We start from the raw sequence: 26,734 nt of genomic DNA, 5'->3' as shown, positions 1-26,734 counted from the left end.
TGGGATAGGTGGAAGGAGGTCAAGGTGAGGGTGATAGGCCGGAGTGGGGTGGGGGCGGAGAGGTCAGGAAGAGGATTCCCCCTAGTCCCTCCTCCCTACCTTTTATCTTAGCCTGCTTGGCTGCTCTCTCTTATTCCTGATGAAGGGCTTATGCTCGAAACGTCGAATTCTCTATTCCTGAGATGCTGCCTGGCCTGCTGTGCTTTGACCAGCAACACATTTGCAGCAGCAAGTATTTCATTGTCCATCCAACAAAGTCCTCTGCATTTCCCATGTTTTAGCCAATGATTCTGCTCACTGAACCAGTCTCTGAGTTCGACCTCTGCCCTCCCCCTTTCCCCATCCCCTCCCTTGACAGAATTTCACATCTGAATTGACAGAAGTGGAAGGAACACAGATTGCTAGGGTCGGGTCATATTTTTGGAGTCAGGCACGTGATAGGGTCAGAGGAACAGAAGTAGGCAATTCAGTCCCTCAAGACTGGAAGAAAGTGAGGGCTGCAGGCGCTGGAGATCAGAGTTGACGAGTGTGGTGCTGGAAAAGCACAGCCAGTCAGGCAGCATCCGAGGAGAGTCAACGTTTCGGGCAAAAGCCCTTCATCAGAAGGTTCCTGACGAGAGCTTAAGCTCGAAAGGTTGGCTCTCCTGCTCCTCGGATGCTGGCGGACCAGCTGTACTTTCCCAGCACCACACTCTTCCACTCAGTTCCTCAAGCCTGTTCCACTATTCAGTGAGACCATGGCTAATCAGTGGTCGAACGCCATTTCTCTGCCTGTGGGCCAGACCCCTCAAAACCTTTGCTTAACTAGAGAAAAGAGCTCATATTTAAAATGAACAACTGACCCAGCATTTGCAGGAGAGAGTTCCAAATTCTATCATTCTAATAAGGTGCTGTCAGAGAGTTGGTTTGCTCAGTTGGCTGGATGGTTGGTATTTGCTAGAAAAGCGCAGCAGGTCAGGCAGCATCAAAGGAGCAGGAGAATCGACGTTTCGGGCGTAAGAAACATCGATTCACCTTCTCCTTGGATGCTGCCTGACCTGCTGCGCTTTTCCAGCAACACATTTTTAAGCTCTGATCCCCAGCATCTGCAGTCCTCACTTTCTCCTGGATGGTTGGTGTGCCAATGGTATGTGTTCTGCCAATGGGGTGGCACAGTGGTTCAGTGGTTAGCACTGCTGCCTCACAGCGCGAGGGACCCGGGTTTGATTCCAGCCTCGGGTGACTGTCTGTGTGGAGTTTGCACATTCTCCCCGTGTCTGCGTGGGTTTCCTCCGGGTGCTCCGGTTTCCTCCCACAGTCCAAAGATGTGGGTGGATTGGCCGTGCTAAATTACCCATAGTGTTAGGTGCATTAGTCAGGGGTAAATATAGGGTAGGGGAATGGGTCTGGGTGGGGTTACTTTTCAGACGGCCAGTGTGGACTCGTTGGGCTGAAGGGCCTGATTCCATACTGTAGGGAATCTAGAATCTAGATGGGTTCAATTCCCTTGGTAGCCCAGGCTACTGTGAAGGCTTCTCCTCCTCAAATCCTCCACCCCACCTGAGACAAGGTGACTCTCAGTTTAAATTCTCCACCAGTTACCACTTTCTTGTCCAAGAATGGGACTTTGCCTTTCTTTAATAACCTTGCCATTTGCATCTGACTTGAGTTGGGCTACCCGTAGTAGCATGTTTCTCATTCTGGAAAAGAAACAGAAACAGTTGGAGGCCATTCAGCCCCTCTAGCATTCATAAAATCACGGCTAATCTGCACCTCAATTATATTCATCCAACCTCACCTCTCTCAGCAGCCTCAGTTAATACCAATCCGCTTTGGAAAGATTAATTGATCCAATATCCGGGCACTGAATTTCCACCACTTTTTTAACGGGAATAAAGCTTTTGCTCCCACATGGGCTCGGATTTCAAGATTGTGCCCCACCATTTGGATTCCCTCACCAGAGGCAACGAATCCTCCATTTTTATCCCCTTTCAGGACCTTGGCATTGTCCCACCTCAACCCGAGGGAGAGATGAGGTTTGTACAATGATGGGGCGGCACAGTGGTTAGCACCTGCTGCCTCACAGCGCCAGGGACCTGGGTTCGATTCTGGCCTCGGGGGCGACTGTCTGTGTGGAGTTTGCACATTCTCCCCGTGTCTGCGTGGGTTTGCTCCGGTGTCCTTCCATAGATATACAGGTCAGGTGAATTGGCAATGTTAAATTGCCCTTAGTGTTCAATGTATTAATCAGAGGGATTTAGTTCTGGGTGGACTTGCTGGGCTGAAGGGCCTGTTTCCACACTATAGGGAACCTAAAACTGTGTAATTCTACTCTTTATTGTGCCAGTGCTACATTTTGAACAGGCAATTTAATTCATCCCACTCCTCCTGCTTCTTTTTTTACTCCCCCTCGAAGCCCTTCTGTTCTTTCCATTTCAAATATTTTTCTAATTGCCTTTGTTGAACATGACGACTGAAAGCACTTCCTCGCAAAGCGAAGGTAGCAGGGTCTGGACTGCACTGCTTGGCTCAGTGGTTAGCACTGCTGCCTCACAGGGCTAGGGACCCGGGTTCGATTCCAACCTCAGGTGACTATCTGCGTGGAGTTTGCACGTTCTCTGTGTGGGCTTCCTCCCAAGATATGTAGGTTCGGTGGGTTGGTCCGTAGTGGTACTGTATTTGGCTTTGCCTGGGATTGTTGGACAATAGCGCCTCCTACAGTGTGTGCTGGCTTTTCATATTTTAGATTAGATGAGATTCCCAACAGTGTGGAAACAGGCCCTTCGGCCCAACAAGTCCACACCGACCCTTTGAAGAGTAACCCACCCAGACCCATTTCCCTCTGACTAATGCACCTAACACTGTGGGCAATTTAGCATGGCCAATTCACCCCTAACCTGCACAGATTTAGACTATGGGAGTAAACCGGAGTACCCAGAGGAAACCCATGCAGACACACGGAGAATGTGCAAACTTCACACGGACAGTCGCATGTGTGGAGTTTGCACATTCTCCAAAATGGGCACCAAAACATTTTTGCAGCCCAGATCAAAATTCTTTCACCCCTTACTGGGACTAGGCAAGACTGGCATTTATTACCCACCCTTAATTGCCCCCTGAACTGCTTGGCCTTCTGGCCCAACAGTAGGTCAGAGATCACAAGTCGACAGATTTCCTTCCCTAAAGGGCATCAGTGAATCAGATGCGGTTTTAAGACTGATTATTGTTACTTTCACACACCGCAGTACGGGGGCAAGGTTTTGTTTATTCACTCAAAGGGTGTTGGCTTTGCATCATTTGTTGCTCATCCCTAGTTGCCCAGAGGTAGTTAAGAGTCAACCACATTGCTGTGGGTCAGGAGTCACATGTAGGCCGGGCCAGGTAAGGAGGGCAGTTTCCTGCTCTGGAAGGTGAACCAGATGGGGGTTTTATCCCAACAATCAACTCACATTAGACTCATACTTTCAGATTTGACTGAGCTCAAATTGTACAATCAGCCGTGGTGAGACTTGAACCCAAGACCCAGGAACATTTCTTGGGTCTCCGGATTAACAGCCTAACACCACTCAACCATCACCTCGCTCCCGGCCCAGATTTATGTATGGAATTTCAATTCCACCGGCCTGCTGTCAGCCTGGCCTTTTCCGATTGCGAATCCTGTGACTTTGTCAGGACATCACTGGTCTACCCCGAATCCGTGTTTCTGTGCCTTGCCTACTCTCCCCAGTGCATTGCCAGACAGCGCTACACCCAGAAAGGAGGCAGTCAAGGAGGCAGTCTCGCTTCACATGTCCCAGCTTCACAGAAGGAGGCCATTCAGCCCGTGATATCTCCACCAGCTCTCTGAACGAACGTCATGGCTTTGTGCTGTGCTGCCTTTCCCACCACTCTACCCATTCCCTTTGCGCGCTGTTTCATTCCCCTGGACAGAGTATCCCTGACTGAGTTGAAAGAGAAAGTCAAATGCATGTAAGATCTCAGAGTTGGAAGAGGCCATTCAGCCCCTCGGCCCTGCTCCACCACTGAATACAATCATGGCTGATCTCAACTCCACTTCCTGCCCACTCTCCATAACCCAGCACTAATTAAAAACCCTGCCCATCGCCCTACTTCGCAGAATCGCTACAGTGTGGGAGCAGGCCGCTCGGCCCATCGAGTCCATGCTGACTCTCTGAAGAGCATTCCACTCAGACCCTTTCCCAGTACCCTATTCCCTGCATGTCTCCATGCCTAACCCACACATCCCTGGGCACCATGGGTAATTTAGCACGGCCAATCTACCCTAACCGGTACACCTTTGGATTATGGTTGGCAACTGGAGCACCTGGAGGAAACCCACACAGACACGGGGAGAATGTGCAAACTCCACACAGACAGTCGCCCGAGGGTGGGATTGAACCCAGGTCCCTGGCGCTGTGAGGCAGCAGTGCTAACTATTGAGCCACCGTGTCCCCCACTTAAACGTATTCTGTGTCCTGCTGTCCGCCGCACTCTGGAGGAGTGTATTCCACAGATTTACGGCTCTCTGATTCCTCCTTGTCCCTGTTTTAAATCTGTTGTCCCTTATCCTAAAACTATAACCTCTCACTCTAGACTACCCCACATGATGAAACATCCTCTCCACACTTAATTTGTTGGTCCCCTTTGGAACCTTATATATCCCAAGTGCTTCACTCTGTGAGAGACTGGAGAAAGTCTCACTGTTTGTTATAAAGTGAGGGGCTCCTCAGACAGCACCTTCCAAACCTGCAGCCACTACCATCTAGAAGGACAAGGGTAGCAAATACATTGGGACACCACCCCCTGCAAGTTCCCCTCCGAGCAACCCACCGTCCCGACTTGTAAATACATCGCTGTTCCATCACTGGGTCACAATCCTGAAACTCCCTCCCCTAACTTGTCTATCTACAGCACATGGACTGCAACGGTTCAAGAAGGCAGCTCACCCCCACCTTCTCAATACAGGCAGCAACACCCGAAGGAATAAAAATAACAGATCTCCTCTCATTCTTCTATACATGAGTGAATATTGAGCTAAACTGCTCAATTTTCTTTCTCATAAACTTATTTTCCCCTCGTCATTGAAGGGGCAGCACTCCAAAAGCTTGTGATTTCTCATTAACCTGTTGTCCTGTGACTTCTGACTTATCCTTTATAAGATGGGGTAGCCATGATGAGGAGGTGCTGGTGCTGGACTGGGGTGGACAAAGTTGAAAATCTCACAGCACTGGGTGATAGACCAACAGGTTTTCGAACCTCATAAAACAAGCCTCCTGAATTGATCTGGTCAGCTTTCTCTGACCTGCTTTCAATGTAAGTAAAGGGGTGGGGGGGGATCGTGCAGTCGCCATCTTGTGACGAAACATTGTGCAGCAGCACCGTTTGTGGTTTTACCTGTGATCTTATCGCGGACGAGTTTGCAGGACTCAATCTCCCCGATGCTGCCGAAGAGGCTCTTGAACTCTTCCTGCGTCATGTTTTGCGGTAGATAGTTGACGATGAGATTGGTCTTGCTGTCGTCGGAGGGCCCAGCCATCATTGGTATGGAGCAGTTTGTGCTGTTGAGGGATGGGCCATTGGATGTGTTGTTGCTTGTAGGACCGTTTGCCACCTGAGTTTCCATAGTGCTGATTATCTGCTGAAGTAGAAGGAGAAAGACCTTAAGCTTGGGCCGGGCCTTCGCGGATTCCCGGCTGGGAGAGGGAATTAAACAAAAAAAAACACCACGGAGCGAGATGGGAGCGCGACTCAGAAAACCTAGGCACACCGACGTTTCGCACAAGGCACGTCACATGGGCAAGATGGAAACTCATGACATCTCTGAGGTGCGGCGGGGTGGTGGGATGAAGTTGGGGGGTCCTCAATTCTGCGCCTGTGGAAAAGTATTGGGGAGCGCACCTCTCAAAATGATCAGTAATGGCCGTCTCGGAAGTTGCCCTGTTGATGTCAAGTGAGCTATGTTTTGTTCAGCGGGGAGCCCAAAGAGGCAGAGTTAGAGTGGGGTTACTGTGCCAAAGGACTACCCAATAAGCAAATCAAAGCCGTCGTTTTATCAGTCAGGATAGGCATCAGTTGGAGGTTTCAGTCAATCTCAGTTGGGAAGTTTCAGGACTGGTTGAATGGCAGTCATTGTACTTTATAAAGCCTTGCCCACAACTGGAGTGCATGCTTAGCTACAAGGGGCAGAGCTCCCCTGAGTAGTAAGCGGGATCTCTTCCATAAGGGTCATTCCTCTATGGAATCCTCTTTGTCTGGAGAGGAATGACTTGTTTTGCAGGCCGTTAGATGCCGTTGGGTTGACCAGGGAGTCGACGTGCTGCAAGGCAGACAGGAAAGAGGAGTTTGAGACTACAGTAAGCCATCCTGAGATTGTAGGAGCAGACGCAGGCCATTCAGCCCATCGGGTCTGCTCCGCCCCTCCAATGAGATCATGGCCGGTTTGATCTTCAGGAGGAAGTGAGGACTGCAGGTGCTGGAGATCAGAGTCAACAAGTGTGGCGCTGGAAAAAGCACAGCCGGTCAGGCAGCATCCGAGGGGGAGGTAGCTGAGAGTGCAATAGGTGGATGGAGGGTAAAGGTGATAGGTGGGAGAGGAGGGTGGAGTGGATAGGTGGGAAGGAAGATTAGCAGGTGGGACAGGCCATGAGGACAGTACTGAGCTGGAAGGCTGGGACTGGGGTATGGTGGGGGGAGGAGAAATGAGGAAGTGAGGGAAAACTTTCGCCTACTCTTGAAGGAGGGAGGGATATGATTGAGCGGTGTGAAATTATGAGGGGCATAGATAGACTAGATTCCCCTTTGGTGGAAGGAATCAGCGACCTAGAGCGTGGATTTAAGGTAAGAGGCTGGCGTTTGGAGGGAATATGAGAAAATGAAATCACTCAGAGGGTGGTGGGAATCAGGGACTCGCTGTCTGTAAGGGTGGGAGAGGCAGAAACCCTCTTAATGCCTGAGAAGTATTTAGATGTGCCTTTGCAATGCCAAGGCACAGGAAAATGGGGTTAGAATAGTTCAGTGTACAGTTTTGACTGGCACAGACTCAATGGGCCGATGGGCCTTTTCTGAAGGCCTCTAGTAATGGAAGGGAAACATTGGGTATTGAAAATAACTGCACAGAGGCCAGTATCCCATCAGCAAGTCACCCTTTATTTACTCGTACACAGTACATTTGCTGTAGCCAGCTGGGTCAGAGTAATCCCCAGACTGAGGAGATTCTAAATCCCCTGGTCATATATATTCATTTAATATTTCTACTTTTTTTTGATTTTTTTCTTCTTTTTTTTATTTTTTCCCTTTGGATTTTTCTTTTCTTTTTATCCTAAATCTCTTGATTATGGTTTTTTAATTTATTTTTCCCTGGTGATATTTTTTTCTAAATATCCTGGGTGTTTTCCCCCAAAATTTCCTGGGTATATTTTTTCTTTTTTTTTCTCTAAACCTCCCAGTTATGTTTATTTTCTCTTTTTGGTTTTTTCTGTAATCTCCTGCTTTTATATATATATATATATATATATTATATATATCTATAATACATTCAAAATCTCTTGGTTATATATTTTCTTTTTCCTCAATTCCCACCACCAGGAAGAAAGGAGACTCCTGATGAGTCTTCTCATCAAAGAGCGATCAAACCATGAATGGGAGGGCAGCGATTAAAGCAAAATAGAGTTGGAGGGGGAAATAAAGCACTCCACTCCCCGCGGCGCCCACCTCTCCTTGAACAGCTCAAGGGTCTTGGAGACACTATGTGCTCCTTCTCCAGAGACACCTGGGCTTGGACGTAGCTATGGAAGAGGGGCAGGCAGTCTGCCATTACGACCCCCTCCATGTTGCACTGTCTGGACCTTCTTTATGGCCAGTTTGGTCAGGCCCGGGAGCGGGACTCACAAGGAGGTCACCTTTGGTTATATATTTTTATTCAACAATTCACATAGTTTACAAAACAGTTAACATTAATAGCTGTATACAAAGAAACAGCACAATCTTACATGGGAGAGGGTGGCAAAGCCAAACCCCAAACCCCACCGTTCAACCTGTTTTCAGGGAAATGAGGAACCTCAAATCCTAGTTTCAATCATTACAAAATAGTAACAATGACATTTGTACACACAAGACAGTCCAGTTACATTAAAAACAGTGCATACAATACAGACTCCCAGAAACCCAGCAAGCTTCCCTCCCGTCCTTCCCACCTTCCGGCCACTCTAAGGCCCCTACATATCTTCCGGCTCTCGGTCCACTCCATGCCCCTTCCAGTTCTCGGTCCGCTCTGACCCACCTTCCGACCACCTCTAAAACAGCCTGCCCTGGTACCCGCTTGGTGTGACAGCGCCAGCAGGGCCTACCCGCCTTCCGGCTCTCGGTCTGGCCCTACGTACCATTGGGCTCTCACCCACCCCAATGCGCCATCTGGCCCATGGACTGCCCTGACACACCTTCCGGCCACCTCTAGGCAGCCTGTCCCCTCATCTTTGGTGATATTGGCCAGCCTGGGCTTCCTGATTGACACGGGGTAACAACTCCAATTAAGCATCTTATGGTTTCCAAGATCCACCTGGCTCCAATCAGGTCTGGAAGTGAGTTCATGTGAATTACTGTGGGGCCACGAGTGTTAACTGGGACCACGTTTTTGCTATGTTGGATTCAGAGAAGTGTGTTCTAGGGACCAACCGAGATGCTTGGTGAAAGAACTGATGGTGGCATGCGATATGTTTTCCTGAACAGCACAAAGTGTGATCTACAACTTCTGATAGAAGCATGTAAGCCGATTCCACAATAATGTGGAAAATTGGATAAATATTTGAAGAAAACAGCCACAAGGCTACAGGGAAAGGGATGAATTGAATGGTTCTTAGAATGAGCCAGCAGAGCTGTGATGGACTAAGTGGCCACTGTCCTTCCTTATGATTCTGACAGTGGCTCTGATGCTGATTATTCTGGGGGAAGGATTGACTTCCATTTGGTGATGGATGGTTAACCCCATCACTCTAACTATTGTTTGTTGTAGCAGGGTGATTCTGGGATATCTAGGTGATTGATCTTGTCATTCAGTCACTCATCACTGAGCATATCTGGTGAGGAATTGAGCCATATACATACCAGGAAGGTCCTCGTGTCCATCCCCGGTCTGTGCTTTACTCGATCTCAGCCATGGAAAAGGAAGTATAATTATCCCCAACGCCCCTAGAATGGGGATTGGAAAAATCAGCCAGGGTTTCTACTTTGGATTGTGTGTGTGTGTGTGTGTGTGTGTGAACGTGTGTGTGAGCGTGAGAGTGTGTGTATGTTTGTGTGTTCATATGTGTGTGAATGTGTGTGTGTTTGTATGTTTGTGCACATGTATGTCAGTGTGTGAATGCTTATAAATGCATGTGTATGTTCATGTTTGCGTGTGTGTGGATGTTTATATGTGTATGTATGTATTTGTGTATGTTTATATGTGTGTATGTTTGCATGTGTGTGTTTATGTGTGTGCACGCATGTGTGTGGATGTTTATATGCATGTGTGTCTGTGTGTGTTTATCTGTGCATCTGCATGCATGTATGTTAATGTTTATAAGTATGTGTGTGCATATGCGTTTGGCTGTACGTTTGTGTGTCTGTGTATGTATATGCGTGTGTGTGTATGTGCATGTGTATGTGTGTCCATTTGTGTGTGTATGTGCATGTGTGTGTCTGTGTGTGTTTGTGTGCGTGTGTGTGTATGTGCATGTGTATGTGTGTCCATTTGTGTGTGTGTGTGTGCATGTGTGTGTCTGTTTGTGTGTGTGTGTGTGCATGTGTGTGTCTGTTTGTGTGTGTTTGTGTGCGTGTGTGTCTGTGTGTGTATGTGTATGAGCGTGTGTGTATGCGTGTGTACATGTGTGTGTTTGTGTGTGTGTGTGTGTGTGTCCGATACCCCGGGGGGAAGACCTTGCTGACACTGCGCGTTAACACTGACCACTTGGCTAAAAATGTTGAAGTGGCCTGTGTGGAACTATACCTTTGACTGTAGAGACCAGAGAATATTGTGATACAGGGAAGGAACTTGGAAATATGCTGCAGGTTTCCACATCCACCATTCCTCACTTTGGGCTTGGAATAAAATCTGTGCTGACCCTGAGAGAGACAGTGGTTTGGAAATGAAACCAAACCCTGTTCACGATCGACCCCTGAAAAGGTTCGATGGATATGGCCAATACTTGGTATCCAGACTCAGCCAGTAACCATGGCCTGAACCCAGAATGACCGGAGAGAGACAAAACCAAAACACACAGTGGGACTGAGGACATGTGCCTTCAGGAGAATGTGATAGTGGTGGGGGTGATGGTGTTGGTGGGGGAATGGGGGGAATGGGTGGTGGGGGGAGTTGACATATAGTCAAGCTAACGATAGCATGACATCTGAAGGGCTTTGAGCTGGCAGTCTGCAGTACACAGGGAATTCGGTTGAGTAGATAGCAGGGAGCTGAAAATGTGTTGCTGGTTAAAGCACAGCAGGTTAGGCAGCATCCAAGGAACAGAAAATTCGATGTTTCGGGCCAGAGCCCTTCATCCCTAGATAGCAGGGAAGCCATTTTAGGAGACTGTTCGTGGACAGGATAGGTGAGAGTGGTGCTAGGCCCGTGAATCTCTGACTCCAAGGCCATAGCAATGTAGTCGACTCTTAGCCACCTTCTGGGCAATTAGCGATGGCCTCGCCTTGCCGGCCGAGTCAGCGACGCCCACATGCTGTGAAAATTCAGGATGGAGCGTGCAATTGGGAGATTGGACGTGTGGTGGTCAGGGACAGGGGGAGAACTGACATGGATTTGGTGTACAATTTACGAATTTAGCATCAACTACGGGAGGCGACTGCATTAGCAGTGGGTCTTGGGTTTGTGAACCTCTGGGGGCAAGTCACAAAATGATTGGCTCTGTCAGAGAAGACGGGTGAGCATTTTCCACCCCCACCCCAATCATATACAACAGCAATGCAGGATCCCTCAGACACCAACAATAACCCCAGTCTCCACCACAGCCGTTTTAACCAAAGGCGAATCCTCGGTTTAGGACTCCGAGTCTCCCCAGTTATTTGCTGCAATTATTTCTCAACACTTCAGGCAGCGAGTTATTCATCTTTCATCTGGGAGTGTATTTGTCAGGCATGGACCACTGCCAGAAGTGAAGCACATAAAGACTTCAATCTGAATATCACTCCCACATGAAATCAGCACAGCTTACGCAGTTAAGCAGAGACTGAATACCAGAGTGATTTTTCAAGGCAAGGTAATCTAATCATGGGGTTCAGTTGACGGTAAAGGAGCATTTTCAACTTCACAAACAATCTTGCTTTGTTTTTCTTGCGTTTCTAGGAAGCCAGCATGTTTACCCAGGAAGCAAGTACAACTGGGACGCCCATCGGCCATTTTCATCATGACAAGCATGTGTGTTTATGCGACTCTTGATTCTAAGTCTGAAAGTCCCATGTACTCCAATGCCCTGAGCCCTAGCGCTCTGTAGTGTTAAATTAAGCTGGTCTGTTCACCAATCCCCCAACAGCGCTTTAGTGCTCAAGTATGTGGAATGAGCACATCAAGGTATTGGGTTCTAACTCTCAAACACAAAAGTCTATGAGAAATTAAACGTGCTGCTTCCAACAACATACACGCTATAAGCTCGCTAACATTCTAAGAGGGTTTTAAGTCATGTTAATAAATGGTTCAAATGTAGACTGATCTGTGCCATACTCAGAGATAAATAAGATATGCTACACAAACTGAACATAACACAATCCAGCACAGTACTGAGTGAATGCTGAATTACTGGAGATGCTACTGAATGTCATATTGAGTTGAGGCCTCCTCTCAGGTAGATGTTAAAGATCCCATGACTTTATTTCAGATTACAAGGAGGGGCATCTGCCCTGCTGAATAACATTTAGCCTTGAACTAAGATTGCATTAAAAGCTGTATGAACAAAATATGATTTGTGGGAGTCCACTGCATGCTAATGGATTGTTGTGTTCCCTTCATTGTAACACAGACTTTTTTGATATATCCTTGGGACATGATGATGAGCAGTAAGATTAACATGAGAAGGTAATCAGACCATCAGAAATCAGAACAGGGGTAGGACATTTGACTCCCAAGCCCTCTCTGCTATTCCATGGCTGATCCAACATTCCAAATATCCATTTTCCTTGATTTTTCCTTAATTCCCCGTCTTGGTCAATAAGGTAGCGATCTCAGTCTTAAATATGCTCGACAAGGTCATGATGAGTTACCTCCTGAACTGCTGCAGACCGTGTGGGATTGGTGCACCCACAGTATGTTTAGGGAGGGAGTTCTGGGAGTTTGACCAAGCAGCACTGAGGGAGAGGCAATCTATTTCCAAGTCAGGGTAGTGAATGCCTTGGAGGAGAATGTTAGCAGGGGGAGGGGGTGGTGTCACCATCTGCCCACTGCCCTTGTCCCTCTGGGTGATAAAAATCCCTTCAAAGCTGCTTTCGGACATCATGAGGTGCTATATAAATGCAACTTCTTTAAAAAAAGCTTTGGAGGTGCATCTCCTGTACCTTTACTATTGTCTTTGCTGACATAATCATTGGAAATTTACCTTTTAATTTGTCAAAGGCTGGACTAATTACAGTGAAGGTTTCTCACAGTTGGACCCAGGAAGGTTCTGAGGGAGGGTCACTTGAACGTTAATGCTGATTTCTCTCTCCCACAGATGCTGCCAGAGCTTTTCCAGCAATTTCTCTTTTTGGGACTGATTCACAGCATCCGCAGATCTTTCGGTTTTTATTTTGCAGGAGCAAGATGTGGAGCAGGGGTTTGACCTCGTGACAACGGAGTGAGTGGGATGATTGAGGAAGGCTACACTTACAATGGAGGGAGTGGAGTGAAGGTCTATTCAGTCGGTGATGAGGAGGTCGGGCTACAATGGGAGGCTGAGTAAACTGGGGATGAGAGGGGGATCCTGAGATTCCTGGTCTTGTTGAGTAGATGTTGAGGGGTTGTTTCTGTTGTTGGGAAATCAAACAAAACTTGAGGAAAACGTCTCAGGGTGAGGAGCCTGTCACTTGGGATTGAGCTGAGGAGAAATGACTTCACTCAGGCAGTTGTGGATCTTCGGAATTCCCTTCCCTCAGAGTAGCATTCCCTCTAATCTTGGCTACGCATCCACTTACAGAAGGTGCAAGGACCTCAGAGGGAACCCTGGCTTCGAGGATTTGAGGTCAACTTCTACTGTTAGGACTGAGAGAGACATCTTTTGGAAATAAGGGAGCAAACAGGAACGTGGAGCTAAAGGCCAAGTTTAGCCACGATTGTATTGAATTGATGGTATTCTTGTTGCAATTATACAGGGCCTTGGTGAGACCTTACCTAGAGAATCTTTTGCACTTTTGGTCTCCTTATCTGAGGAAGGATGTTCTGGCTCTGGGGGGAGGGTAACAAAGGTTCACCAATTCCTGGGATGGGCAGGACTGATTTATGAAGAAATTCTGGACTATATTGACTGGAATTTAGAAAGATGGAGGAGAGGGGGTGGGAAGAGTTGATGGAAACCTATAAAATTCTAATAGGACGAGAGAGAGCAATCAAGGAAGGAAGTTCCCTTTGACTGAGGAAGTCCAGAACCAGGGGTGACAGACCAAGGAAATGGGTTAGACCTTTTTGGATGGAGATGAGGAGACCTGGAGAGTGGGCATCCTGTGGAATTCTCTACATCAGGAAGGAGTCAAGGCCATAACTCTGAATGCTTGCCAGGAGGAGTTAGATATTGTTTATTGAGCTGAAGGGAATCAGAGGGTAATTGGGGAGAGAAATTGGGGCACAGGGGACTGAGTTGGATGACCAGCTGTGATAGTATTGAGTGGCGGAGCAGGCTCGAAGGGCCGAATAGCTTCCTCCTGCTGCTACTTTCTACGTTTCGCTGTTTCTTTTCTATCAATGAGCGATCGGGCTGATTGGTCTGCTGTGAGTCCCCTCTCCCGTGTTGGTGAGCTGGGTGATTTGCAGAAGGAGCTGGTGACCTTCCAGTGACACCCCTGTCCTTGTCATCGTGTTGGCCGAGGTGGCACCATCGCCCTCAAACGACTCGTCCAATCTCCTGCCGCGCCTCCTACCTCGCTGGAACTGAGTGAAGGAGAGGACCAACCTCTCACCCTACCCCAGAGCCTCATCCCGCCCCCATCGTGTGCTTATCTCACTCTGAGGCCTGGTATTCCAACTTCACTCCCTTTTAAGGTTGGGTAATAGAAATGGAATGTTCTGGACAATTGGAGAAATGCTCCTTTCATTTTTGGTGCATTCAGCGAGTTTTTTTAATCACAACAATTTAAGCTCCATTTGGACACAATCTCCGTCTCTTCACCATGTTCAATCCAACTCCCACTCCTTTTAGATTTTGCCTGGTCTCCATACAGAATCACAGAGTACCAATGGTGCAGAAACTGTCTGTACTAACTCTTCAAATGAGCGTCATTACCAAACGCCAACCTCCTGTTTCCACCAACTCCCCCAAACCCCTGCACATTAATTTGCTTGAGATAATCATCTAATAACCTCTTGAATGCTTCAACTGAACTTGCGTCCACTATATTTCCAGGCTCCCCCTCTCATCTTCCCTCAGATCAATACTGTCCTACTTGCTCAACTTCCTCCCCGACTATCTGCTCCACCCTCCTCTCTGATCTATCACTGTCACCCCCACATTCATCTACCTATCACACCCTCCAGCTACCTTCCCCCCAGCCCCACCCCCCTCCTATTTATTTCTCAGCCCCCTTGGGCCACCCCCTCATTCCTGACGAAGAGCTTATGCTCGAAACGTCGACTCTCCTGCGTCAAGGATGCTGCCTGACCGGCTGTGCTTTTCCAGCAACACACATTTTTGACACTGCGTTCCTACGCCCCAGTTCCTCGCTGAATAAATTTTCTTGTATCACATCACACTGCTCATTTTGAGAATCATTTTAAATCTGCACCGCTTGTTCTTAATCCTGTTATTGGGTCAGTTGCTCCCAAACTATTCATGACCTCTAATCGACCACCTTCACTTCAAGGAGAACTGTTCCAACTTATCCAATCTATCTCCATCAGTGAAGTTTCTCGTTCCCGAAACCATTCTAGTAAATCACTTCTGTACTTTAGCCAGTACATTCACATCCCTTGTATAGTCTGGTGTCCATAACTGTACATGTTACTACAGCTGAGACCTCACCAAAGTGTCTCATGAAAGGTCAACATCACCTCCTTAATCTTGTACTCTAAGCTCCTAATAATGAAACTGTATGAGTCTACACAGTTATGGAGATGTACAGCACAGAAACAGACCCTTCGGTTCAACTCGTCCATGCTGACCCAATATAGAGTCATAGAGTCATAGAGATGTACAGCACAGAAACACACCCTTCGGTTCAACTCGTCCATGCTGACCCAATATAGAGTCATAGAGATGTACAGCACGGAAACAGACCCTTCAGTCCAACACATCCATGCTGACCCAATATAGAGTCACAGAGAGGTACAGCATGGAAACAGACCCTTCAGTCCAACACATCTATGCAAACCCGATATATAGTCATGGAGATATACAGCAACGAAACAGACCCTTCGATCCAACATGTCCATGCTGACCAGATATCCTAAAGCGATTGAATCCTATTTGTCACCATTTGGCCCATATCCCCTCTAAACCCTTCCTACTCACATACCCATCCAGATGCCTTTCAAATGTTGCAGCCTCCACCACTTCCTCTGTCAGCTCATTCCATACACGCACCACCCTCTGCGTGAAAAAGTTGCCCCTTAGGTCCCTTTTAAATCTTTCCCCTCTCACCTTAAACCAATTTCTCTCTCAATGTGTCCCGCCACCTTCCGCAATCTTTACAAATCAGGAACCCCTTTTCTACCCCCTGTTTTATATTATCTTTCAATGTCATCGGAAGGATATTATGAAGCTGGAGAGAGGTCAGAAGAGATTTACCAGGATGTTGCTGGGAATGGAGGGATTGAGTTAAATGGAAAGACTGGGACTTTTTTTTTTCACTGGAGTGTAGGATGTTGAGGTTTATATCATCATGAGGGGCATAGATAAGGTGAATGGCAGGTGTCTTTCCCCCAGGGTGGGGGATTTCAAAGCCAGGGGGCATATATTTCAGGTGAAAGGAGAAATATTTAAAAATAGCATGGGGGCAATTTTTTTTAACACAGATACTGTTTCGTGTGTGGAATGACTTTCCAGAGGATGTGATGCATGTGGGTACAGTTACAATGTTTAAAAGGCATTTGGACAGGAATAAGAAATGTTTGGAGGGATATAGGCCAAGGTGGCACTAGCTTAGTTTGGGATCATGGTCGGCACGGATTGGTTGAACCGAAGTGTCTGTTTCCGTGCCGCCAAAATGTATCATCTCACACATGTCTGCACTAAACTTCATCTGCTGCCTATTTACACACTCCCCCAACTTATGGAGAGACAGGAAAACTGCAGATGCTGGAATCCAAAGTGGATTACCTGCCCACTACACCAACTTGTCCAACATGACACAGCTTCTCTCTCTTCCCTCCCGCAAGCCCTTCCAAGCCTTAAAGACTCTTACGTTTCTCCTTCTCTTTAGTTCTGATGAAAGTTCACCGATCTGAAAGGTCGGCTCTCTGTTTCTCTCTTCACAGATGCTGTCTGAGTTTTCCCTGCTTATGAAAATGTTTTGGTGGAGCACTCTGTTTTGGGGGCAAGAGCGCATGAAGCTCGAAAACACGATCAGCTGCTTCCCCTTGAGGGAAGGTGCTTCAGCTTACTGCACGGGTCTTGTTCAGGCTGTTTTGGATAACAACACGCTGTCAGAGGTTTGGCTTTGAAATTATGAGTGAATCCACTTTCACAAAATGGCAGCGCATTCAAAAGCGGGGAATGGCATGGTCTCCCAGAATGCACCTTTCGGGACAAACCTGATCAAACTGGAATGCCCAGTTGTACGATTGGAGTTGCGTGGAATGGTTTATGACCAATATATTTCCTTCCACGTAAAGAGATCTAAGGGTATTAGGGGTGGTAAGAAAGCGGGAACAGGGGACTGAGTTGGACAATCAGCCACAATCCTATTGAATGGCAGAGCATGCTCGAAGGGCCGAATGGCCTACTCCTGCTCCTATTTTTTTCAATGACTCCATGTCAACAGGAAGTGTGCTCACTCTAAGATCTATATCTGCCTCCTTTTTGAAGACATGCAATGTTTTGGCCTTCAAATGTATTAGGCGCTTAGTGGGTGGCACGGTGGCACAGTGGTTAGCACTGCTGCCTCACAGCGCCAGCGACCCGGGTTCAATTCCCGCCTCAGGCGACTGACTGTGTGGAGTTTGCACATTCTCCCCGTGTCTGCGTGGGTTTCCTCCGGGTGCTCTGGTTTCCTCCCACAGTCACATAGATGTGCGGGTCAGGGTGAATTGGCCATGCTAAATTGCCCGTAGTGTTAGGTAAGGGTATGGGTGCGTTGCGCTTCGGTGGGTCAGTGTGGACTTGTTGGGCCGAAGGGCCTGTTTCCACACTGTAATCTAATCAGCTCAGAATATAAAATGGAAAAGATCAGTGGATTTTTTTTCACAGGATAGGGTTAGGGTTAGGATTATGGAGCAGAGGGTAGGTGGACCTGAAATATGGACTGGCCCACAATCCGAGAAAACACAACAGGTCAGACAGCATCCGAGGAGCAGGAAAGTCAACGTCTCTGGCCATGGGCTTCCAGATTCCAGCATCTGCAGTCCTTACTGTCACCTAGTCCACAATCTCTCAGCATAGTGTCTGGGCCCCAGTAGCTGAACGGCCTGCTCCCCTCAGAATCATTTGGAAGCAATTGCCTACAGCCCCAAGTCTGTCAAACCTGATGATGTAGCTGGGTGCAGAGGATTTGTTGCATATGTCACAGATTTTATACGTGTGTATGAGGAAACCTTATAGTGCCCACCCAACGATCCACAACAAAGTTTAGGGGAGCACCAGTCTCAGTCAATCTTTCACTTATTTTCGCTTTCTGGAATGTGTTTAAAGGGATTGACTTTCGAAATGGAAAATGGCAACAGAATAGGTCAGAGAAAAGGGCTTTCATTTAGGCAGCGCTTTTCCCCCAACGTCAGGATGTGTTGCGCCCCCATCCCATCCCACAAGGGCATGAACCATTCCTTACCACTGGCAGTGTTGTGCCATCTGCAACCCCTCCCCACCCCGGCCAATGCTGTGGTAGACAAGTACAATTCTAATTGGCTGCGGTGACCAATCTGCTTCTCCATAGTTGCGATGTGGTGGACCGGACAGGCTAGAAGGGGGATGGAGCTTCACGATTACTGGGAAAGAGGGGAGGGTCACAGGCTAAGGATGCAGGGACATAGGCCATTTCAAATTGACAGTAGGAGAAATGTCTTTGTCCAGAGAGCAGAGAGCCTGTGGAGCTACAAAAAACAGTCAAAGTCAAAGTATTGAACGCTCTCAAGGAGGGGCTAGATGTAGTTCTTGGGGCTAAAGAGATTGAAGGTTATGGGGGTGAATGCATGAACGGGGGCCTGAGTTGGATGGTCAGCCAGGATCCTGTTGAGTGTTGGAGCAGGCTGAACGGCCGAATATCCTCCTCCTGCCCCTAGGTTTCGACGTTAATGGGAAGAGAGAGTTCTAAAGTTACCATCCTCCTGCTTTTGAAGGGCACAAGTTGCAACTTAATATAGAACAGCAAGCTCTTTAATATCTTTTACTGTGGGCTGTGAAAATGCAGAAATAAAAGAATATTTCCACACATTCTACGGCAGATTTAACTAGTAATGGGTGTTTTAATGCACTGCGTTGGAGACTATTGTTCACATACTTTGAGACCACATACAGGAAGAGAAATAGCCAAGCCATTTAAGAGGGCATTGGGTTAGAAATGGTGTGACAGGACAGGTGGTAAAGTCAGCAGATTAGTGCAGGATATAGGGTCAGTGCAGGTTATAGGGCCAGTGCAGGAAATAGGGTCAGTGCAGGTTATAGGGTCAGTGCAGGTTATAGGGTCAGTGCAGGAAATAGGGTCAGTGCAGGTTATAGGGTCAGTGCAGGTTATACGGCCAGTGCAGGAAATAGGGACAGTGCAGGTTATAATGCCAGTGCAGGTTATAATGCCAGTGCAGGATATAGTGTCAGTGCAGGTTATAGGGTCAGTGCAGGATATAGGGTCAGTGCAGGTTATAGGGTCAGTGCAGGTTATATGGCCAGTGCAAGTTATAATGCCAGTGCAGGATATAGTGCCAGTGCAGGATATAGTGTCAGTGCAGGTTATAGGGTCAGTGCAGGATATAGGGCCAGTGCAGGTTATAGGGCCAGTGCAGGTTATAGGGTCAGTGCAGGATATAGGGCCAGTGCAGGTTATAGGGCCAGTGCAGGTTATAGGGTCAGTGCAGGTTATATGGTCAGTGCAGGATATAGGGTCAGTGCAGGATATGGGGCCGGTGCAGGTTATAGGGTCAGTGCAGGTTATAGGGTCAGTGCAGGATATCGGGTAGGTGCAGGTTATAGTGTCAGTGCAGGTTATAGGGTCAGTGCAGGACATAGGGCCAGTGCAGGTTATAGGGCCAGTGCAGGTTATAGGGTCAGTGCAGGATATAGGGCCAGTGCAGGTTATAGGGCCAGTGCAGGATATAGGGTCAGTGCAGGATATGGGGCCAGTGCAGGGTTATAGGGTCAGTGCAGGTTACAGGGTCAGTGCAGGTTATAGGGTCAGTGCAGGTTATAGGGTCAGTGCAGGTTATAGGGCCAGTGGAGGATATAGGGCCAGTACAGGTTATAGGGTTAGTGCAGGTTATAGGGTCTGTGCAGGATATAGGGCCAGTGCGGGACACAGGGTCAGTGCAGGTTATAGGGCCAGTGCAGGTTATTGGGCCAGTGCAGGTTATAAGGCCAGTGCAGATTATAGGGCCAGTGCAGGATGTAGAGCCTATGCCGGTTATAGGGTCAGTGCAGGACATAGGGTCAGTGCAGGACATAGGGTCAGTGCAGGATAGAGGGTCAGTGCTGGATATAGGGCCAGTGCAGGATTTCGGGCCAGTGCAGGTTATAGGGTCTGTGCAGGATATAGGGCCAGTGCGGGACACAGGGTCAGTGCAGGTTATAGGGTCAGTGCAGATTATAGGGCCAGTGCAGGTTATAAGGCCAGTGCAGATTATAGGGCCAGTGCAGGATGTAGAGCCTATGCCGGTTATAGGGTCAGTGCAGGACATAGGGTCAGTGCAGGACATAGGGTCAGTGCAGGATAGAGGGTCAGTGCTGGATATAGGGCCAGTGCAGGATTTCGGGCCAGTGCAGGTTATAGGGTCTGTGCAGAATATAGGGCCAGTGCGGGACACAGGGTCAGTGCAGGTTATAGGGCCAGTGCAGGTTATTGGGCCAGTTTGGGTTATAGGGCAAGTGCAGGTTATTGGGTCAGTGCAGGATATAGGGCCAGTGCAGGTTATAAGGCCAGTGCAGATTATAGGGCCAGTGCAGGATATAGGGTCAGTGCAGGTTATAGGGTCAGTGCAGGTTATAGGGTCAGTGCAGGTTATAGTGCCAGTGCAGGGTATAGGGTCAGTGCAGGTTATAGGGCTAGTGCAGGTTATAGGGACAATGCAGGTTATAGGGTCAGTGCAGGTTACAGGGTCAGTGCAGGTTATAGGGTCAGTGCAGGTTATAGGGTCAGTGCAAGATATAGGGCCAGTGCGGGTTATAGGGCCAATGCAGTATATGGGGTCAATGCAATTTATAGGGCAAAGGCAGGTTATAGGGCCAGTGCAGGTTATAGGGTCAGTGCAGGTTATAGGGTCAGTGCAGGTTATAGGGCCAGTGCAGGTTATTGGGTCAGTGCAAGATATAGGGCCAGTGCGGGTTATAGGGCCAATGAAGGTTATAGGGCCAGTGCAGGTTATAGGGTCAGTGCAGATTATAGGGCCAGTGCAGGTTATAAGGCCAGTGCAGATTATAGGGCCAGTGCAGGATGTAGAGTCTATGCCGGTTATAGGGTCAGTGCAGGACATAGGGTCAGTGCAGGACATAGGGTCAGTGCAGGATAGAGGGTCAGTGCTGGATATAGGGCCAGTGCAGGATTTCGGGCCAGTGCAGGATATAGGGCCTATGCAGGTTTTAGGGTCAGTACACGTTATAGGGCCAGTGCAGGTTATAGGGTCAGTGCAGGATATATGGCCAGTGCAGATTCTAGGGTCAGTGCAGGACATAGGGTCAGTGCAGGATTTTGGGGCAATGCAGGTTATAAGGCCAGTGCAGATTCTAGTGTCAGTGCAGGATATAGGGTCAGTGCAGGATATAGGGCCAGTGGAGGTTATAGGGTCAGTGCAGGATATAGGGCCAGTGCAATTATAGGCCAATGCAGGTTATAGGGTCAGTGCAGTTTATAGGGTCAGTGCAGGATATATGGCCAGTGCAGGTTATAGGGTCAGTGCAGTTTATAGGGTCAGTGCAGGTTATAGGGTCAGTGCAGGTTAGAGGGTCAGTGCAGGATGTAGGGTCAGTGCAGGTTATAGGGCCAGTGCAGGATATAGGGCGAGTGCAGGTTATAGTGTCAGTGCAGGTTATAGGGTCAGTGCAGGTTATAGGGTCTGTGCAGGATATAGGGCCAGTGCGGGACACAGGGTCAGTGCAGGTTATAGGGCCAGTGCAGGTTATAGGGTCAGTGCAGGATATATGGCCAGTGCAGGTTATAGGATCAGTGCAAATTATAGGGTCAGTGCAGATTATAGGGCCAGTGCGGGTTATAGTGTCAGTGCAGGTTACTGAATCAGTGCAGGATATAGAATCAGTGCAGGATATAGGGCCAGTACAGGATATAGGGCCAATGATGGTTATAGGATCAGTGCAGATTATAGGGCCAGTGTGGGTTATGGGGCCAGTGCAATTATAGGGCCAATGCTGGACATAGGGTCAGCGCAGGATATAGGGTCAGTGCAGGTTATAGGGTCAGTGCAGGATATAGGGTCAGTGCAGGTAATAGGGCCAGTACAGGATATAGGGCGAGTGCAGGTTATAGGGTCAGTGCAGGTTATAGGGTCAGTGCAGGTTATAGTGCCAGTGCAGGATATAGGGTCAGTGCAGGTTATAGGGTCAGTGCAGGTTATAGGGTCAGTGCAGGTTATAGGGCCAGTACAGGATATAGGGCCAGTGCAGGGTATAGGGTCAGTGCAGGTTATAGGGCCAGTACAGGATATAGGGCCAGTGCAGGGTATAGGGTCAGTGCAGGTTATAGTGCCAGTGCAGGGTATAGGGTCAGTGCAGGTTATAGGGCTAGTGCAGGTTATAGGGACAGTGCAGGTTATAGGGTCAGTGCAGGTTACAGGGTCAGTGCAGGTTATAGGGTCAGTGCAGGTTATAGGGCTAGTGCAGGTTATAGGGACAGTGCAGGGTATAGGGTCAGTGCAGGTTATAGGGCTAGTGCAGGTTATAGGGACAGTGCAGGTTATAGGGTCAGTGCAGGTTATAGTGCCAGTGCAGGGTATAGGGTCAGTGCAGGTTATAGGGCTAGTGCAGGTTATAGGGACAGTGCAGGTTATAGGGCTAGTGCAGGTTATAGGGTCAGTGCAGGATAAAGAGTCAGTGCAGGACATAGGGTCAGTGCAGGATATAGGGATAGCGCAGGTTATAGGGTCAGTGCAGGATAAAGAGTCAGTGCAGGACATAGGGTCAGTGCAGGATATAGGGATAGCGCAGGATATAGGGATAGCGCAGGTTATAGGGTCAGTACAGATTATAGGATCAGTGCAGGATATAGGGCCAGTGCAGGTTATAGGGTCAGTGCAGGACACAGGGCCAGTGCAGGTTATAGGGTCAGTGCAGGACATAGGGTCAGTGCAGGTTATAGGGCCAATGCAGTATATGGGGTCAATGTAATTTATAGGGCAAAGGCTGGTTATAGGGCCAGTGCAGGTTATAGGGCCAGTGCAGGTTATTGGGTCAGTGCAAGATATAGGGCCAGTGTGGGTTATAGGGCCAATGAAGGTTATAGGGCCAGTGCAGGTTATAGGGTCAGTGCAGATTATAGGGCCAGTGCAGGTTATAAGGCCAGTGCAGATTATAGGGCCAGTGCAGGATGTAGAGCCTATGCCAGTTATAGGGTCAGTGCAGGACATAGGGTCAGTGCAGGATAGAGGGTCAGTGCTGGATATAGGGCCAGTACAGGATTTCGGGCCAGTGCAGGATATGGGGCCTATGCAGGTTATAGGGTCAGTACAGGTTATAGGGCCAGTGCCGGTTATAGGGTCAGTGCAGGATATATGGCCAGTGCAGATTCTAGGGTCAGTGCAGGACATAGGGCCAGTGCAGGATTTAGGGCCAGTGGATGTTATAGGGTCAGTGCAGGATATAGGGCTAGTGCAATTATAGGCCAATGCAGGTTATAGGGTCAGTGCAGTTTATAGGGTCAGTGCAGGATATATGGCCAGTGCAGGTTATAGGGTCAGTGCAGTTTATAGGGTCAGTGCAGGTTAGAGGGTCAGTGCAGGATGTAGGGTCAGTGCAGGTTATAAGGCCAGTGCAGGATATAGGGCGAGTGCGGGTTATAGTGTCAGTGCAGGTTATAGTGTCAGTGCAGGTTATAGGGCCAGTGCAATTATAGGTTCAGTGCAGGGTATAAGGTCAGTGCAGGTTATAGGGCCAGTGCAGGTTATAGGGTCAGTGCAGGATATAGGGCCAGTGCAGGATATAGGTTAAGTGCAGGATATAGGTTCAGTGCAGGTTATAGGGTCAGTGCAGGTTATCGGGCCAGTGCAGGATATAGGCTCAGTGCAGGTGATAGGGTCTGTGTAGATTATAGGGTCAGTGCAGGTTATAGGGTCAGTGCAGGATGTAGGGTCAGTGCAGGTTATAGGGCCAGTGCAGGTTATAGGGTCAGTGCAGGTTATAGGGTCAGTGCAGGATGTAGGGTCGGTGCAGGTTATAGGGCCAGTGCAGGTTATAGGGTCAGTACAGATAGTAGGGTCAGTGCCGGTTATAGGGCCAGTGCAGGTTATAGGGTCAGTGCAGAATATAGGGTCAGTGCAATATACAGGGAGGGTGCAGGATATAGGGCCAGTGCAGGTTATAGGGTCAGTACAGATTATAGGATCAGTGTAGGTTATAGGGCCAGTGCAGGTTATAGGGTCAGTGCAGGTTATAGGGTCAGTGCAGGTTATAGGGCTAGTGCAGGTTATGGGATCAGTGCAGGATATAGGGTCACTGCAGGATATGGGGCCAGTGCAGGTTATAGGGTCAGTGCAGGATAAAGGGTCAGTGCAGGATATAGGGATAGTGCAGGTTATAGGGTCAGTACAGATTATAGGAGTGCAGGCTATAAGGCCAGTGCAGGTTATAGGGTCAGTGCAGGACACAGGGTCAGTGCAGGATATAGGGTCAGTGCAGGATATAGGGCCAGTGCAGGATATTGGGGCAGTGCAGGTTATGGGGCCAGTGCATGTTATAGGGCCAGTGCAGGTTATAGGGCCAGTGCAGGATATAGTACAGGCACAATGGGCCAAGTGGCCTTCTTCAGCACTGTAACGAATTTGCAATTCATTAATCCAAATGTATTTAAGTTGACATTGAAACAAAGAAACTATCATTGATTGACAACAGACCCTGGGGATTACTTACTCCATTCTGTACAAACCCAGTGATGAACTGGAAAAGTTCAGCAGGTCAGGCAGCATCCGAGGAGCAGGAGAATCAACATTTCGGGCATGAGCCCTTTATCAGGAATGTCCAAAACAGCTTATGCCTGAATCGTTGACTCTCCTGCTCCTCGGATGCTGTCTGACCGGCTGTGCTGTTCCAGCGCCACACTTTACAACTCTGACACTCCAGCGTCTGCAGTGCCCACCGTCTCACCAACCCAGTGCTGGTTGGCTGGTGAATGCTGTTGTCCTACATTCCAACCATGAGTACACTTTTAAAGTACCTCATTGGCTGTAAGCTGCAGGAATCCCTGCAAGTGTGGAGTCAGGCCATTTGGCCCATCAAGTCCACACCGCCTCTCAGAAGGGCATTCCGCCCAGACCCACACCCTATTGGCTAACTCACCTAGCCTGCACATCCCCTGGACACTTCAGGACAGCCAATCCACCTTTGGACTGTGGGAGGAAACCTATAGGGAGAACGTGCGCACAGACGGTCTGCCTGAGGGTGGAATCGAACCTGGGTCCCTGGTGCCGTGAGGCAGCGGTGCGAACCACTGAGCCACCGGGCTATTGCGTGCTCTGAGGCAGCATGATTTGGAAATGCAGCTGCGTCTTTCTCTTTCTCTGACATTGCACAGCAAGATCCCACAGGCAGCACACTTGAAAACCGACTGCCATCCCTTTTATTGCCGCTGGGTGAAGCCTCTCCCTGACCACGGGCCCAAGGTGGTGGTTCACACCCATCCTAGCTTTGCATTGGCACCAAATGATGGGACGCTGGCTGACATCCATCGTGGAGGGTTTGCCATTCTTTGCAAAGGAAGGTTGGAGGTGTACCTTTAAGACTCGGTCTCTTTTAAGCAACGTCTATCTGTCACTGACTGGGCCATAGCGGTGTGACCCCCAAGGCTAGAGAGTTCCCTGGGACCAATGGGAGCTCCTGGTTGGCGACTGCTGCCAGTCACCCAACATGACAGTGCCACCACAAAGGCACTGCCTGCTCTACATCCACCCCAGGCCCAAGGTCCTTGCCTGGATAAGCCAGCCAACTGGTAGACAAAAGCAGGAGGGATGAATCATAGAATCCCTACTGTGTGGAAACAGGCCATTTGGCCCAAGTCCATACTAACCCTCCGAAGAGTAACCCACCCAGATCCATTCCCCTATATTTACCCCTGACTAATGCACCTAACCTGCACATCCCTGAACACTACGGGCAATTTAGCACGGCCAATCCGCCTTAACCTGCACATCTTTCGATTGTGGGAGGAAACCCACACGGACATGGGGAGAATGTGCAAACTCCACACAGACAGTCGCCCGAGGGTGGGATTGAACCCAGGTCCCTGGTGCTGTGAGGCAGCAGTGCTAACCACTGAGCCACTGAGGAAGGTGGAAGGAAGGTGAGGGCAGGGAGCTGGGTCTTGGTGAATTCCCACACCTTTCCCAATGCCAGCTCCTTCAGCCAGGCAGGGGAGCAACTTTGCCTCTGAGACTCTGCAAGCAACCCAGGAGGGGTGCATTACCCACTCAATAAAGCTGCTGTCTACCATTGGGTTCATACCCATTGGCATAAATAGATAAGGTGAATAGCCAAGGTCTTTTCCCTCAAGGATTGGGGAGTCCAGAACTAGAGGGCATGGGCTTAGGGTGAGAGGGAAAGATTTAAAAGGGACCTGAGGGGCAACTTTTTTCACCCAGAAGGTGGTGTCTGTATGGAATGAGCTGCCAGAGGAAGTGGTGGAGGTTGGTACAATGACAACATTTTAAAAGGCATCTGAACAGGCACATGGATAGGAAGGATTGAGAGGGTTATGGGCAAAACACAGGCAACTGGGGCTAGTTCAGTCCAGGAAACCTGGTCAACATGCATGAGTTGGGCCGAAGGGTCTGTTTCCACCCTGTATGGCTCTATACAGAGGAAGCCGTTAAGTAGATATTAATTACCCACCTAAGGGTTTTAATTGACCGTGGATGGGAAGGTCATCCATGGAATGGATGAAGGGATGGCGGGAATGCCTCATCTTCCACCTTGGCACCCTCCAACTACACGGGATCAATGTGCATTCCATCAGCTTCCCCATTTCCCCATCCCCAACCTCATCTCCGATCTAACCCTCCAACTCGGCACCGCCT

The 26,734-nt window shown here is 48.8% G+C and overlaps 1 protein-coding gene across 10 annotated transcripts in view; it reads right to left on the bottom strand.

Moving 5' to 3' along the window:
* LOC132836036 (ELAV-like protein 2) overlaps positions 1-5,626 on the bottom strand; it is a 98,213-nt gene extending 92,587 nt beyond the window's left edge. For 5 of the 10 annotated variants that reach the window (XM_060855246.1, XM_060855245.1, XM_060855249.1 and 2 more), the window contains exon 1: positions 5,374-5,617. In XM_060855246.1, the coding sequence (XP_060711229.1) occupies positions 5,374-5,602 (229 nt within the window). In that variant the 5' untranslated portion in view covers positions 5,603-5,617. Of the gene's footprint in view, positions 1-5,373 lie in introns of all 10 variants that reach the window. The other 5 variants (XM_060855242.1, XM_060855247.1, XM_060855250.1 and 2 more) reach the window with 2 other exon arrangements.
* Positions 5,627-26,734: the final 21,108 nt, after the last annotated feature.

This window comes from Hemiscyllium ocellatum, chromosome 45 (genome assembly GCF_020745735.1).
Source record: "Hemiscyllium ocellatum isolate sHemOce1 chromosome 45, sHemOce1.pat.X.cur, whole genome shotgun sequence".
Taxonomy (NCBI): Eukaryota; Metazoa; Chordata; class Chondrichthyes; order Orectolobiformes; family Hemiscylliidae; genus Hemiscyllium; species Hemiscyllium ocellatum.
The sequence above is the reverse complement of the archived record's forward strand: the minus strand, read 5'-3'. Positions and strand labels throughout refer to the sequence as shown.